The 17,272-nt window shown below is 42.9% G+C and overlaps 1 protein-coding gene across 1 annotated transcript in view; it reads right to left on the reverse strand.

Moving 5' to 3' along the window:
• The window catches only part of LOC145413825 (tyrosine-protein kinase BAZ1B-like), a 219,422-nt gene that overhangs the window by 50,928 nt on the left and 151,222 nt on the right, over nucleotides 1-17,272 (reverse strand). Inside the window, exons 18-21 of the mRNA XM_080283486.1 lie at nucleotides 14,155-14,487; nucleotides 7,851-7,942; nucleotides 1,276-1,395; nucleotides 756-903 (exon numbers count right to left, since the gene is read on the reverse strand). Of these exons, the coding sequence (XP_080139612.1) occupies nucleotides 756-903; nucleotides 1,276-1,395; nucleotides 7,851-7,942; nucleotides 14,155-14,487 (693 nt within the window). The remainder of the gene's footprint in view (nucleotides 1-755; nucleotides 904-1,275; nucleotides 1,396-7,850; nucleotides 7,943-14,154; nucleotides 14,488-17,272) is intronic.

Consider the following 17,272-nt stretch of genomic DNA (forward strand, 5'->3'; position numbering starts at 1 on the left):
TGTGTGTGTGTGTGTGTGTGTGTGTGTGTGTGCGCACGTGCGTGCCTTCGTGCGTGCGTGCGTGTGTGTGTCTCACAAGTTCATACCATTTTCCCACAGCTCCTTGAAGGAAGATCGCTGTCTAGGTATTTGTGTCGAGCATCATTCTAACCACACTGATAAAATATTATAGTCTAAATATTTTGCATGTTTTAGTTCAAGCACTCTACCACTTATGACAATCAATGGAATGTGGAATATGTTCGTATCTCCAAAAATAATCATTACAGCATTAGTTCACACCTAAATGGTAGAGAAATAAGTGCTAGAGTCTAAATATTTTTCACTGTTACTCAGCCAATTCCAAGTATCAGACAATTGTTTCCTTTCAATAATGATACCGATATTAACTGGCTTTTGTTTGTCAGCTTATAGCACTAACTACTACCAAGTTTAAAAAGTGTGCAACCTCTGACCTGTATCTCTCCATACAACTCCATCCATACTATCAAATCTGTCAATCTTCTTGGTCCCCCAAGACTCCTACTTCCTTCTGGCTCAACTGCACATAACTTTTCACAACCCTTTATTCATGCATTGTCTCTATCTGTAAGTATTCACTCACCACTCATATAAATAATAAAGCAACTGGGCACTTGCTTCCTATTTCACTCTTTTCTTACTCAAATGACTCCCCACCCTCACTCCATCATCCCTTTCTCACACCTATGCCACCAAAGTATCTCTTATATCTCATCCAATCATTCCTTACTCACCTGTTCAGTTTTTCTTTGCCACTCTTCCAAATCAGGAACAGCCCCAAGGAGTCCCTCAGCCAACTCCTTTTCAATCTGCAGGATGTCCCCTCGTAAGGTCTCAGCTAGCAACAGCGCCCCATTTTCCAGTTCCTCCAGGGGTGCCCATCTGGAAGGCAACAATGTTTAAGGATTAAGATATAAATAATTCACTCCTCCCACCTGATAGCACATTCACTTCACTGCTGCTACCTTTGTACAGTTTAATTCAGTTCTGGGAGAGCAACAAAGCTGTGATGGGGTTAATGGAAACCATTTCTAACCCTATCACAACAAATGTTTTTTTCAAAGTTAACATAAAATATCTGAAGGTTGGAGGAATAAAGCTTAAAAATACATCAGACTGATGGGACTTCACACTGTTACCACAGCTGAGTTCATATTTCATTCATATGCTGCATACATTACTGATGATCAGTCACTGTTATTAGAATGAAAATACCGTATATTGTATTGCTGAGACATACAATCTTTAGCTTACTCCTTAGTGAAGATGTCTTGCAGTTGGTCTCTGACTTTCCTGATGGCGGTGATGAGTTCTGACTCCCTGATTCCCATGGGGTTCAAAGCTTTCAGTAACTCCTCTACTTCCTCCATTGACCTTAAAAGATACATAAGTTTTACAGATAGTTCTTGCTTAAAACTGTTTCACATAAAATGAGTCATTAACTGATAAATTAACATTAATTTTCATTTAAAAATCACTTGTGATTCACTATAAAATTGCTTTGAAGTCTGTAAAAAGTTTGTTGTGCTTTTAACTGCTTATCATGAACTAAAAGTACCTGTAAGTCTCCCTTAAAGACATTTAATTTAAAATCAGCATTTTGCCTACACATCCCCTAAGCATTATGTGATAACTTACTCATACTGTAAGAATCTCTTATCATAAACACCTAAACATTATTTCAGTTATTTTCATTGTGGGTATGTCTGCATGAATGATATATGTACTGTACCAGTCATGCTGCACATGCCTGACATTGGCAAGCAGCTGTTTTACAGGTGAGGAATAGACTGTAGCACCAGTCGAGCAGGGCTGTACTCCCAAGGTGGATAGAAAGCTGATGACAGAGAGAGCTGGAGCTCCCGTTTCATCAGCCCTTGGGACTAGTTCCTGACCTTCCCCCTTTGCTGAACTTTTTCATTGTCTCAATGACACAGAGAGTAGGCCAGCATACCCTCCAATACAAGTTTTTCTAACTGTCAATACCAAATTACATGCACAGTACACACTACACTCCCTTTTCAAAATAAAAAAGAAAAGAAAAATGGCACAATCAAATCTGGCCTCCGAGTCCCCAGGGGGAGAGGCCATAAATGCCCCCACCATCAGCCCCTCTCCCGGTGACGACTCAGAGAGATACCTGGAACCACCGTCTGACTCACTTCATTTCTGCACCGTTCGCAGCCTTTCCTCTAACTTTCTCTCTGTCGAACATCACCCCTCCTCCTCTAAACCTCACCTTCTCTTCCTGTCTGAGACTCAGCTGTCTGAGGCAACTGACAGCAAACCATTTTCTGTTTCCTCCTACTTTCTCTATACTAATTTCAAAGCCAAAGGCAGTTGTTGTGTATATGTACGCAACGATTTATCTTGCTCTCGTGATCCTGAACTTGATTCTTCTGAATTCTCTACTCTCTGGCTTTGGCTTTCTTGTCATTCTCTGACTAAATATATCTTCACAGTTCACTTATCTCCTAATTCTACTGACTATAAAAAATTCTTCGACTATCTTACTTCTACGATGGAACACATTCTATCCATTTCTCCTTTCTCTGAAATCTCCATTCTAGAAGATTTTAATGTTCACCAACACATCTGGCTCCCTCTCCTTTCACTGATTCACCTGGTGAACACGCCTTCATCTTTTTTATCCTTAATGGCCTAGAGCAGCTTGTACAGCACCCTACCCGTATCCCTGACCGCCTTGGAGAGAGCTCCAACATACCTGACCTCTTTCTTACAACCTAATCCTTCTGCTTACACTGTTAATCTTTACTCTCCACTGGGCTCCTCCGATCACAACCTAATTACCTTAACCTGTTCTATCGCTCCGGTACGGCCTGCAGACCCTCCAAAAAAACGTCGACTGTGGCACTTTGGAGCTGCGGATTGGGAGGCCCTCAAGCAGTACTTCTTTGATTTCCCCTGGAATGATTATTGCTTCCATGGCTGGGAGCCACCTTAGTGTGCACTGCGCATTACGGACGTTATTCTCTAGGGCATGGAAGCATACATTCCTTTCTCATATCCATTGACAAATGCAAGAAAGCCTCGGTTAAATCACACTTGTTCTAATGCTGTCCGCAACAAGGAGAGGGCCTATAAAAGGTACCGGAGCCAAACCACCCTTGAATCACATTTTTTTTATGTTTCTGCCCCGAATCGGTCTAAGTCTGTTCTTCGCTCTGTGAAAAATAATTTCATCCGTACTAAATGCTCTCAACTCTCTAACTCGAATTCTTCCTGCTCCTTCTGACACCTTGCCAAAAACCTTTCTAACAACTTTACCTCATCATCCTTCCCTCTTCAACTCTGATGGTTTTGTAGCTATTTCTTCTACTGATAAAGCAAAACTCTTTGCTCAGACTTTCTCCTCCAATTCCACCTTAGATGATTCTGGTGCTGTTCCTCCATCACTTCCCTCCTCTGACTTCCTCATGGCTGACATTAAAATTTCTTCTGCTGATGTATTTTCTGCCATCACTGGCCTTAATACTAACAAGGCATATGGGCCTGATGGAGTCCCTCCTGTTGTCCTCAAGAACTGTGCTTCTGTGCTTACACCTTGCCTAAGTAAACTCTTTCGCCTTTGTCTGTCAACCTGTACCTTTCCTTCTTGCTGGAAGTTTGCTCTCATTCAGCCAGTCCCAAAGAAGGGTGACCATTCCCAACCCTCTAACCATCATCCAACTGCTTTAACATCCTGTGTCTCAAAAGTTTCCGAGTCTATTCTTAACAGAAAAATTTTAAAGCATCTTTCTTACCACAACCTTCTTTCTGACTGTCCGTATGGGTTCCGTCAGGGACGCTCCACTGGCGATCTTCTCACCTACCTTTCAGACTCCTGGTCATCCTCCTTTCAGAACTTTGACGAAAGCTTTGCCATCGCACTTGACATCTCAAAGGCTTTCAATCGAGTCTGGGATAACTCTTTAATTTCCAAACTACCCTCTTACAGTTTCTATCCTTCTATATGTGTCTTCATCTATAGCTTCCTTTCTGGTCATTCTATAGCTGCTGTTGTAGATGGCCATCATTCTTCTCCTACATCTATCAACAGTGGTGTTCCTCAGGGCTCTGTCCTATCACCGACTCTCTTCCATCTACTCATCAATGACCTTCTATGCTGTACACCTAACCCTATCCACTTGTAAGCTGATGATTCCACCCTTCACCTTTCCATTCGGTTCCCACAACGTCCATCTCAGCAGTTGCTTCAACAGACAAGGGATGAGGCTATGGCAAACCTAATGTCTGACTTGGCTCGTATCTCTGACTGGGGCAAACATAATCTTGTTGTTTTTAATGCATCAAAAACTCAGTTTTTACACCTATCAACCTGACACAATCTTCCACAGGAGTACCCACTAATGTTTAATAATATCCAGCTCAATCCTGCATCATCCTTGAACGTGCTTTGGTTTCATTTACTCTGGACTTATCTTGGAAAGATCATACTTCATCTCTTGTAAAATCTGCTTCCAAGAGATTAGGTGTGCTAAGCCGACTCCATACCTTCTTTACCCCTGCACAATTGTTGACTTTATACGCAGGTTTTATTCGCCCCTGTTTAGAGTGCAACTCTCATGTGTGGGGAGGCTTCCTACATACAGCTCTTCTCAATAGGGTGGAGTTCGTCTCATCAACTCTCCATCTCTTACTGGCTCCTTTCAACCTCTGTCTCTTAGCCACACTGTTGCATCTTTATCTCTATTCTATCATTACTTCAATGGTCACTGCTCCTCTGCACTGTCTGCATGTATCCCTCCTCCTCTACGACGGGCGCATAGCATCCGTCTAGCAACAAACTCTCATCCCTTTTCTGTCCAACTCTCTACAGTAATGCAAGTGTTAACCGTTACTCCCAGTCCTTCATTTATGCAACAGGTCAACTCCGGAACAGTCTCCCTCTGTCTGTATTTCCTACTTCCTATGATCTTCAGTCTTTCAAACGCAGTGTGTCCAGGCATCTCGAAATGAATGGATCTTGAATTTGGCTCTCTTTTGTATTGTTTTTGTTTTTTTCTTGCAATTAATGGTTTACAGGCCCCTGGCCTTTGGTTCCTTCTTTCTTGCATTAAAAAAAATAAATAAATAAATAAACTTTACATGTTCAACCCATGTTTTACAAGTTCTATATGGCAGAAGAGTTACAGGATCAAGGAATACCAGTTTGTCACTGGAGCCGAGGCCAGCCCCCACCCAGTACTTCACAAATGAGGTGTTGAAAGCTTCTGACGTGTAAGAAGATAAAGTGCCTGTGGAAATCAGTGCTGGAGTGGTGTAATGGAAGTGAGATTATGTATGGGGTATGTTAGTGGGGAAATCTCAACAGGGTGTGAGGCTTTATGATCCAGAAGCAGTAACTTATCCCTATTTCTTGCTAAAAATGGAGACCCAGAAACATTAACAGTAAAGCAAAAAAAGATGTGAAAAATACCATCAGAGTGTCCAGTGATATGGCACATACATCCATTCATCATTTACATCCATCCATCCATCATCTAATCCTACATTGCCCCATGAGGAGCATAGGAGCCCGGGGCTAGGCAGTTGGTCCTGGCATTTAAGATGAGAGTGACCAGCCTCACTCATCCCTGAGTGGCATTATGTGAGCAATAAACCCCAGCCACCCCTTGGATATAAACCTTCACCGGCTCAATCCGACTGGAGCACCGTTATTACCCACTAAACCACAAGGCACCGAAACTTGGTTATATGGTTACCACCCAGCATAGTAAATGGTTTCCTGTACACCAAGAAACAATTTACTATGCTGGGTGGGTTCTATGCTGTAGGGTTCTTTCAGACACATCTTTCAGCAATTGTGGGTACATATCTTTCAGTTGTCTAGCAGTCAAACGTGTTTTTTTTTATCACAGCTTGCTTCAGTAACCTGTCTGTAGTTGGTGATGTCTTCCTTTTAGGTCCTAGCCTGTCTTTATGTTGGGGAATTGTGTTTTTTAGCAGGTGGCGGTCAGCAGCAAGGAGTGACATTTCGGTAGATTTTCCTCACCCAGTTCGAATACAAATATCCTTAATTTTTACATTTTCCTCTCTCATATTTAAAATTCGTGCTTCTTCTACATCAGTTAGTGGCTTGGGACCCATCTCCAATGATTCACTAAGGCAGAGGAGGGTGTGAAAATGAGAGCTTTGAAATTAACAAAGGCCAGGCAGGACAAGAAAATCTGACGTGCTTTCCAATCCAAAGTCAGGCAGGCAGTGAGCTCATAAACTCACAGCACGTGCTGGTAAGCCTGTAAAGTCGCTAGAAACCACCAGAAAAAAATCCACCAACTACTGGAATTTTCCTACATTATTTCTTGGACCCTACCAAATATATGGTGCGAATTAGAGGGTCCAGACTTCTATTGCGCCGACTGTACGTATATATATATATATATATACTGTACACCATGAAACCACTTACTACGCTGGGTGGTAACCATATAACCAAATTTAGGCGCCTGGTGGTTTAGTGGGTAATTACGGCACTCCAATCAAATTAAGCTGGTGATGGTTTATATCCAAAGAGTGGTTGCGGTTTATTGCTCACGTAATGCCACTCAGGGATGAGTGAGGCTGGTCGCTCTAATCTTAAATATCAGGACCAACTTGCCTAGCCTCAGGCTCCTACGCTCCTCAAGGGGCAACGTAGGATTGGATGATGGATGGCTCTATCTATCTATCTATTGCCAGACGCCTCAATCCCGTTCGGGGTGGCCACAAACAAATCACCTCCATGTGGTATGGCCACGAGATAATCACGCATCGCGGCCCCAAGCGCACAGCACGTTGTACTAGCAGATCCCTCGCAATTTCACTGCCCTGCTCCCAACTCACACCCCCCTCTCTCACATACCTCTCCACCCCATCCCTCCATCTCATCCTCGGCCTCCCCCTCCCTCTCCCACCCTCCACCTCACTCACATACACTCTCTTCATCAGTCTTTCACCCTCTATCCTCTCCACATGGCTGAACCACCTCAGTGTATTCCTCATAACGCTTCCTATCACATCCACATCCACACCACAACGCTCCTTTATATCCTCATTTGTCAGCCTCTCTCTCCATGTGACTCCACAGGCTCCTCTTAAATAACCCAATTCCACTGCTCTCACTCTTGACTTGTGTCCTTCCAACAACGTCCAAGCTTCACTTCCATACGTTAGAGTTGGTATTACAATACTGTCATGTAGTAACTTTTTCACTTCCATGCTCACTTCCCAGTTTCTTATCACTGCTTTTAAGGAACCAGCAACCTTTCTTCCCTGCTGTACCCTTTCAAGCACTTCACCCTCCAAACCTCCATCCTTACTCATCACACTACCCAAGTACTTAAATGTACTCACATTTTCCAATTCCAATGGATGGATGATGATTATTATTATTACCTGTATTATTATTATTATAATAATAATTATTATTATTACCGGTATGTGCAGAGATCATAAACTGTAGCTGAGAATGAGGAATGTAATGATGTTTGGAAATATCTTGGAAGTTTGGATGAGTGGAGCTGTACTAGTGATGTCAAAGAACGCTATGATTGTTGTACTACAAAAGTAAATGTGGTTTTAGTGAATACACAACTTCACTACAATCATTATCTTGACCACTTTTCCACCAAATAACAGGATGAAGCAGAATCCAGACACTGGCAAAGAGACTATCATAAGAGAGAGAAATATCAACAGCATGTCCAAAGTCACATACAGTACTCCAGTTACTTAATTTCAGCTGAGTAATAAACCATTACTTTTATCTGGAATATAAATGAAGACTTGTAACATTTATGGCAAAAGAACTAAGATACATAACTTACTTGTAACAAAACCACATGTTCTGTCCAAGAGGAGGGAAGGTCTCAGTCCGCTCAATCTCAGTCAAGGGCTTTCGACAGATCACTGGACTTCCCTGCAACATAAAACATTTTCTCATTGCCAGAGCAGCAATGCCTTGATATTATTTCACAGTCCATGAGTTAAAGTCCTTTAACTTATGGACTGTGACATACCTCATAAAGGTGTGTCCCGGAAAGCTGCGACATACCTCTTATGAGCAAGATTTTTCAACAATGCATCACAAAGGTTCAAGAAACATTGCATCACAAGGGTTCAAGAAGGATCAACTTGACACGAAATTTATGGGGTATTAGGGAAACTGGTAGCTCTCATTCTCACCCCCTATCTTGAGCCCAGTTGCTAAGTTGCACCAGGAACAATGACCCAAAAGTATGCACTTCGTAACACATCCCTCGCAATATTATCACCCCAGGAAAGGCAGTCATGGGTCAAAATTGTTTAGAATAACATAAAATCTAATGTATGGTCAAAAATGAGGTAATGGAACAGAAGCAGGGTGGTGAATAATGGGTATAAAAGTAGCACCCTAAGCGCATATTGCAGCAGCATGCGCAACAGGCTGGCAACCCACGTGGCAAAGTGATAAGCCTGGCAACAGCCTGTCTCTTCTGCCCCAATATGCATTACACTCTCTCTTTCTCTCTCTCTCTCAAAGCACAGTTTTCATGTTCCTGCCAGAAATGCAATTTCTGACAATTATTTTTCCATAACTATGGGGGGGGGGGGGGGGATCCGTGGCTAGCTGCACGGTGCAATGTCCTGGCCACAGATAAACATTTCACTGAAATCTGTAAGAGTGATCAAAACTGCAATTCTGCCACACCATGGGGGATGTCTGCATGACCCCCAGCTGAAGCTCATCGGTTAAACCCCAGGAAAATTCTAGAAATTTCACATCTGGACTTCATTCTCCTGTACAGCTAAAAATGCTTCTCTCTCTCTGTTACATCAGCTGAACAACAACAACAACAACTACACACACACACACAATGCTCAGCTGCTTCAAATACCTAACAATGAGTCAAGCTCGGTACAAAGCTAAAATATAAATGACTTAATACTGCAGAGCAAGTAAAAGCAAAAGTGTGAAGTCCAAAGAAAGTACAGGTACTGCATATCAAATAATCAGAGCTCTAAGGAATCTGAGACGTAGGCAGAAAGACAGGCACCAGGTTATCACAACAGATGGGTGCCGGATAAATTCCATCACCGAAATAACAGAGATGCTAAACTTTAAAAAGTATATCTAAGTAAAACCGTGTACTTTCAAGAAGTGCATCTAGGTAGGAGGAAGAGAAACAGTAAAAAACAAGATGATGACTACACAGACCTGATGGAACTGGATTATCATCATCATCATCATCATCTGGACCTCCTTTCCCACCCTGGGGCAAGGTGAGGAGTAGAAATGTCCAGACAGCCCAAGTTTGCCTAGTCCAATGGGTCACGCTTCCATTCACTCATCATTCAGGCCCAAGGAATCCTGGCTCAATCTGATATGCCAAAAAACTTTCACCATGTTCTGCACTTTCACTATGTTCTGTAGCTTCACATAAATGTAGCTGATAGTATCAATCTGAACGCTGTCACGTTAAAAAGAGGTATCAAGTTCCTGACCATGAATTTCTCACAACATTCATCCATCCAGCTCGATCTCTTGTCAGTTCCTTAGCCTCACCAACTTCCATACCCCTCACACACTCATCCACCATACCCATCCACCTTCTAGGCCTACCTCACTTCCTCCCTCCTTCAAATTCGCTCAGATACAGCTTTTTCACCACTCTATTGTTATCCATTCTCTCCACATGACCATACCACCTCAGTACACTCTCTTCGATTCTAGTGTCCACAGACTTCCTCACTCCACATCTTTCTCAAATCACATTACTCCATATCCTATCCACTCTGTACTCCATGTACATTCCTCAACAGTCCCATCTCCACTGCTCTTACTCTTGACTTTTAATTTTCATGCCACAACATAGTCTCACATCTATATGTTAAAGTTGGCAACAACACTCCTTCATGGAAGCCTTGTGCAGCTGTAACACTCAAACCATTGTTTCTTATCAAGGCCTTAATTGCACCAGCTACTTTCCCACTGTATGTCATTCTACTTTCCACTTCTTTTGCACATTTTCCTCTCTTTTCTATCACTGTACCCAAGTATTTGAACTCTCTCACCAATTATAGTCTCTCTCCATTCACTATACAGTAATAAGAAATTGGGTGTCACCTCCCTCAATTACCGTCACTTGACTCTTTTCTGCATTTACTCTCAAGGCACGATGCTCACAGACATCAGCAAAACTCTGCACTAGTCTACCAAGTTCTTGTCCAGTATTTGCAAGTAGCACTGCATCATCAGCATACAACAAATTTGAGGTATTCCATCCATCACGATTTTTACCAATGCCATCCCTCTCTCCATTAATCATGTCCTTACTTATCACCCAATCCAACAACCATGGGGACATCACACAACTTTGTCACATGCCCACACTGATTGTGAACCATTTGCTTAGATCCCCATTTACTCTTACACACGCTGTCTACCATCATAAAAACTCCTGACGGCACCTAGCAGCTTACCATCTACACAGAACTTGCATAAAACTTTCCACAATCCTGCTCTGTCTACTTTGTTGTATGCTTTTTCCAGATCCATGAATGACATAACAGCTTATATAGTCTTCTCACAAGCCTTCTCCATTATCTGTCTCACTGCAAATACAATATTTGATCCACAAATCCTCTGACACTCCTAAAGCCACCCTGTTCATCACTCACTAGGACTTCTGATATCTCTCTTACTTTCTCTATAATTCTTCCAAATATCTTTCCTACCAGACTCAAAAAACTTATGCCATGATAATTCTTGCCCTCATTTCATTCACCATTATTTTTGTACACAGGTACAATCACAGCTTTTCCCAATCTACTGGCAGTATCACTCATCCAAACCTTCTTTCATATCTCCAACAAGCACTTCAATCCACTCGCTCCACTACACTTAATCATCTCTGGATACACCTCATTAACCCCAGTTCCTTTCCCACTTTTCAACCACTTCACAGAGTTCTTCACCTGTGTGAGTGTCATGTTTCCTGGCACTGCATTCCTTCTCTGTACACCCCCAAAACTATTGATGTTTACAGCTGCCCTGCTCTCTCTATTCCCATTCATCAGGCTTTCAAAATATTCTTTCCATCTAATCCTTACTTCATCCTCATGGGTTAATAATCTACCACCTACATCCTTCACACTATCGCCTTTCTTTCTGCTGTCACTTCTACATTTCTGCAACTATTGACTCCATTCAATTTTCTTCCTAGATCATCATTTACGTCCTCCTTTCTCTTCTTCACTAGTCCCTTTTCATGCGTCTTGCTCTTAATATATTCAGACCTTATTTTAACTGAACCCTTGTTCTGTACACACAATAGCCACTTCTTCTTTTCCTCCACTGCTCTCTTAACCTCTTCATCCCACAACTCTCTTAACCTCTTCATCCCACCATGCCGTATCTTCCTTCTTTGTAGTAGTAGTAGTTGTTCCCTAGGCAGTCTGGCCAAACAGCCCCGAGTCCCTAAGGAAGGCCATGGCGGAGACCAGGCTATCCCACAGAGCTCTCAAGGAGTGTATGTTGTGTTGTTGGCATAGGTGGTTGTGTGCAATGCAGTCTTCCATAATGAGCTGAATAGTATGGGATGCTGTGTTACATCCTGGAGAGGCATCAGCAATGGAGTCAGCCTCTTCTGGTAACTTAAGAGTGCTGGATGATGCCCACATCTCAGCCTGGCCAGGTGGACCCTGTCCTCACGAGGGAGATAGGATTCAGAAGGGTGGATATCAGGAGGCTGTGCATGCAGCTGTGTGTTGTTTTTAAGTGACTGAATGGAGCGGCGAGTGATATGAGTATGGATATGCATCTGGAAGCTGGTCTAAGGCAGGTGAGGGGGTAGAGATGACAGTATTTGTGTATGATATCGTGTGCTGGGTGTTATTTTGATGCTCCTTGGTGTGTGTGGATGTGCTGCCATGTACTGCAGTGGATGTTGTGGGTTTGTGGAGCCTGCAGCAAGAATTTGGGTGCCTCTCATGTCTAGGTGATCCTTGACTTTAAGGACTTTGGTTTCTTGATGTAGGTGGTCTGTGGGTGTAGTAGATGTGCAGCCTGTGATTATTTTTAAGGCCTTGTTCTATATGGTCTCCAGAGCATTGTAGTGTGTTTTAGTGAGGTTAGGAGCCCAAGCAGGGCTTGCATAATTCATCATTGAACGTATATATTGTTTGTATACTGTGGTGGTGGTTTCTTTGTTGTGTCTGAATGTTGTATGGGCAAGTGACCTCAAGGCATTGAGTCCTGGTGTTATTTTATTTTCAATGTCTGTGATGTGTTGTTTAAATGACATTGATGTATTGTATGTTACACCAAGGACTGTGTGTGTGTGTGTGTGTGTGTGTGTGTGTGTGTGTGTGTGTGTGTGTGTGTGTGTGTGTGTGTGTGTGTGTGTGTGTGTGTGTGTGTGTGTGTGTGGTAGGGGAGTGTTGTTTATGGTGAGGTGTGGAATGTGACTATGCTCTGCTGTCCAGTTTGTAAGGAGGGTCACTGTAAATCTGGCTGGGACCATTTTGAGCCTGTTTGTTGTGAACCATTCGTGCAGTGTTGAGGTAAGGTTGGAGGATGTGTGCAGCTGTGTTTGCATTTTGGTGTGTACATGTAAGCATTATATCATCTGCACAGATAATTTGTGTATCTGTGGTGTGTGGGTATGTCGTGCATGTATAAGTTAAATAGTGTACGGGACAAAACAGATCCTTGGGGGACACCATTTGAGAAGTTTCTGATGTTTGAAGACTGACCGGCAAATGTTACATGTGCACATCTGCCTGCTAAGTAGTTTGCCAACCATCTATCAGTACACCAGGAAAACTTTAAAACACCCACACCAATAAATGATCTGAGGCTCTTATAGCAGTGTTATGGAGAAAAGGTAGCTTGTATTTCCTCCCCAAAAATGTTACAATGAACAGTGACCAGTATTTGCAGTTGTCAGAATACCATTTGCATGCAGTTTATGACATCCATGGTTGCAACATCTTTATGCAGGATGGTGTGCTGTGCCATTGGTCAAAAAAAAATCTATCTATCTCTATCTATCTATTGCCAGACGCCTCAATCCCGTTCGGGGTGGCCACAAACAAATCGCCTCCACGTCGCCCTGTCCCCCGCCATTTCACTGCCCTGCTCCCAACTCACACCCCCCTCTCTCATATACCTCTCCACCCCATCCCTCCATCTCATCCTCGGCCTCCCCCTCCATCTTCCCCCCTCCACCTCTCACATCCACATCCACACCACAACGCTCCTCTATATTCTCATTCGTCAGCCTGTCTCTCCATGTGACTCCACAGGCTCCTCTTAAGTAACTCATTTCCACTGCTCTCACTCTTGACTTGTGTCCTTCCAACAACGTCCAAGCTTCACTTCCATAAGTTAGAGTTGGTATCACAATACTGTCATGTAGTAACTTTTTCACTTCCATGCTCACTTCCCTGTTTCTTATCACTGCTTTCAAAGAACCAGCAACCTTTCTTCCCTGCTGCACCCCTTCAAGCACTTCACCCTCCAAACCTCCATCCTTACTCATCACACTACCCAAGTACTTAAACGTACTCATATTTTCCAATTCCTCACCATCCAACCTCGCTGTACATTCACTGACTTCACCTCTCTCAACGACCATCACTTTACTCTTCATTTAAAAAAAAAAAAAAAAAAAAAAAAAAAAAAAAAGGTGACAACAATATGCATGACGTGTAATGACCAAAAAAATGCCAAGACCCGAATCCAAATGAAAATACTAGGCTATACAGTACTGAAAACAGAGCCTTAACTCTCAGGATACCTTATTTGTCCCCCACTGAACAAAAGAGAAGATATGAATGTATGACTAAAGTGTGAAATACTTTCAGATTATGTCTGATTTCAAGTCAAATGGTCATGCACAACAAAGTCTGGATTATCAGATATTATTCGAGTGGTCAGCAATACATTATCTTTCCCTTTTCACCACAAAATAATTAATGTCACAAAAAATTGGAGTACTCCAAAACTTTTTGTGGTGTGTGTGTGTGTGTGTGTGTGTGTGTGTGTGTGTGTGTGTGTGTGTGTGCGCGCGCGTGCACACGCTACAAATTATATAAATGAGCATCATACAATGGTGTGTGTAATGGAACATACAATAAATACACTACCTTCTGAGGTGAATTGGTGAGCTTCTCTTTAATAACTGCAAGAGGTTTCTCATCTGAATCTGAAGCCTCATTAAGATTTTTCTTAATAGCTGCTAGAGGCTTGTCATCTGAGTCTGAATTTGCATCAATATCTCCCCTGATGGCTCTCAGAGGTGCACTGTTTGAAGTTAAACTTGATATGAGATTCTGTCTCACATTTGCTAAAGACTTGTTGTCAGAATGACTATCCAGTTCATGCTTGATGGCAGACAGAGGTTCATCATCGGAATCCGAGTCAGAGTTCTGAGACTGGTTTCTGTGGCAGCTGTGTGATGATGGAGTAGCAACTGGTTCCTGAAAATTGAAGTATTGTACCTGAGTCTATACATATGCTGAAGGATAAAGTTAAAGAGCTCAGGTGCCATTTTAAATTATTTCTCTATCACCATGGGAGTAATACTGGCCAGACTGATTATGTGAAATTATTTCATTATCACCATGGGAGTAAACCTAATCTGACTGACTATTTCCTGAATGGAAGGGCTAATGGGAAGTTGGTAGGAAGTTAAAGTTATACTGAGCACAGTGTGTGTGCAATAACACAAATTAATGCTATATGACACAGTGCTGAAGACGACGACCTGTGCACCCTTGAGGAAAATAACAAAGTTGAAAACCAATAGTATGGGATGCCTTCTATTGTGAGATGAGCAGAGTGATGGCTAAACAGGAAGCTGTAAACACAAGAGCATTACAGAGCTCATGAGAACAATCTCTTGAGAGTTACAGATTCAATGAATGGATGGACAAAGGGTCATCAAAGACCAACAGCAACATGGTGGTAGGATGAGGGGGTAGAAGTGACAGTTATGGAGACAAGAAGTTTCTGGGAATGGAAATGGGGTGGTAACAGAGAGGAAAACATTGCTACCAAGTGCAGGTAAAGAAAGAAGGTACAGTAATCTCTCAGTTATCTGTTGTCACATTATCCAGCAAAGTTTGTCAATATCCGGCTCAGAAATGGGAAGCAATCAGCAGTACTGCACTACACATGTTTCTGCAGTAATGTATATCACCCGGCTGAGTCAAGGGACCCAACTGGTGCGCGGGCAGAACCCACAACACAGCAATAAATGCCAGCCAATCACAATGCATTGTGGGAGCAGCCCAATCGATGTGCCAAGCCAACCGTCGCCCTATCATTTTCTCCACTGGATGCCGTATAGTGAGGACATATCTGTGCCTTGTGCATTTGTGACTTATGTGGTAGCTACCCCCCAGTGCTGTGACTTAGCCTGTGCCTCCCATCCGTCGCTCGTAGCTGTAGTGCTGTGACTTCCCTTGTGGCCCCTCAGTGCTCCATGCCCAAGTGCTCTGACTACTGTACCCTAGTTCTCTGTGATGGCTGTGTTTGTGACTTTTGTGGCAGTGCCAACACTAGGTATGATTATGATTACATTATGCACTCTATTACTGTACTTTATGTACTGTACCAATACTGCATTTTATTTTTTGCTTGGTTTTATATTTTACTCATGGGTAATACTGTAGGAAAGTTTTTAGGTTAGCAAGTCAAGACAGATAGCTTAGGGTGGTGAAGTATTATCTGGCTCAACACTGAGCTGACTTGGGGTACAGACACAATATCTAGCATTTCTGCAATATATGCACCAGAAGGTTTGGCTGAATATGCCAGATAATTGAGGGATTACTGTATACATGGCAAAATATGAGTCTCAAGAGATTTTTATTGGATAACCTATTGCCAAAAGGAAGAATGTGGTACTTAAGGTGACGAATCAGAAGAGGGAAAACAAGGATATCCTAGGTGAGCCGTGTGAAATGACTGATGAAGGAAAAGTCATGGAGGACAGCGAGGATATTAAAGCTGCCTACAGAAAACAACATACCAAGCTGCTGATTGAGGCATCTGACTGGAATAGGGAAGATTTGGAAACAAAAGATCCAGTGTTAGACCCTGGCCTTTGATTGATGCTGTTACTGCTTTGTTCGTTTGGTTTTTGAAGACTCCAGCATGCTTGCATGCGTCGGCCTTGATTACCTAATGGCAGCACTCCATGCTGCTCGATCTCTGGCAGTTTCCCTATTTAGTCCCATATCCTTGGGGTCACACTCAATGACCTCGTCCCAGGTCTTAATCAGTCTACCCCGTGCTATCATAACTCTAACATTAACACTTCTCACTTTCTACACCCAATTATCATCCCCCATCCTCTCCATATGCCCAAACCATCTCAGTCTACCCCTTGTCATCACAATACCAACACATTCCAGTCCCATCCTACCTCTCAACTTTTCCATCGTAAACGCAGTCCACCCAGGCCTCACACTCAAGGACACACTGCACATCCACCTAATCATTGCTATATCTGTATGTCAGAGCCTGCGAATATCCTCTTCCTTTACTGCCCAGGTCTCACTACCATTCAGCATTACACTCCTAACACATGCCGCATAAAAAGATCCCTTAGCATAGAGGGAGAGCCCTTTCAATGTCAAGAGAGGCAACAGCTCCCTGAGCTTCCAACCACTCCTCACTCTAACCACAGAACATGTCTCCCAAATAATAAAACTTTTCCACATACTCAAGAGACTCACTAGCAAGTTCAATCATATCATGCAAGGCAATCTCCACCTGCTCTCCCCGACACACCGCGCATATAAAATCAGCATTATCTCGCAGTCTACCTCTAATACTACATCTCTTATGCACCCACTAATCATAAACACTGCAAAGCATGGAATTACTTCCCATGCCCTTGTGGCAAAATGAACATGGCCTCTCTCCCTCTTCTCTGACAATACCGCCCCAGCCCTAGATACCATCACTTTCGTTTTATCTGCATTTACCCTTAAGCCCCTGTGCCCCATACTGTCTCTCCATTCCCTAAATCTTTCCTCCGCCTCCCTTTCATTCTCTGCAATCAACATCAAATCATCAGCATACAACATCTCCCACAGGAGTCCATTTCTGAAGTCATGTGAGAGGGCTTCAAGTACCATAATAAACAACAAGGGGCTCAAGAATGACCCCTGATGCACACCAACATTCACAGAAAACTCATGACGCAAAACTCCATTCACCCTTACCTGGGTGCAGGCAGCCACATACACGGCC

This window comes from Coenobita brevimanus, chromosome 97 (genome assembly GCF_032717465.1).
Source record: "Coenobita brevimanus isolate Jiangsu-jjx chromosome 97, ASM3271746v2, whole genome shotgun sequence".
In the NCBI taxonomy this organism is placed as follows: Eukaryota; Metazoa; Arthropoda; class Malacostraca; order Decapoda; family Coenobitidae; genus Coenobita; species Coenobita brevimanus.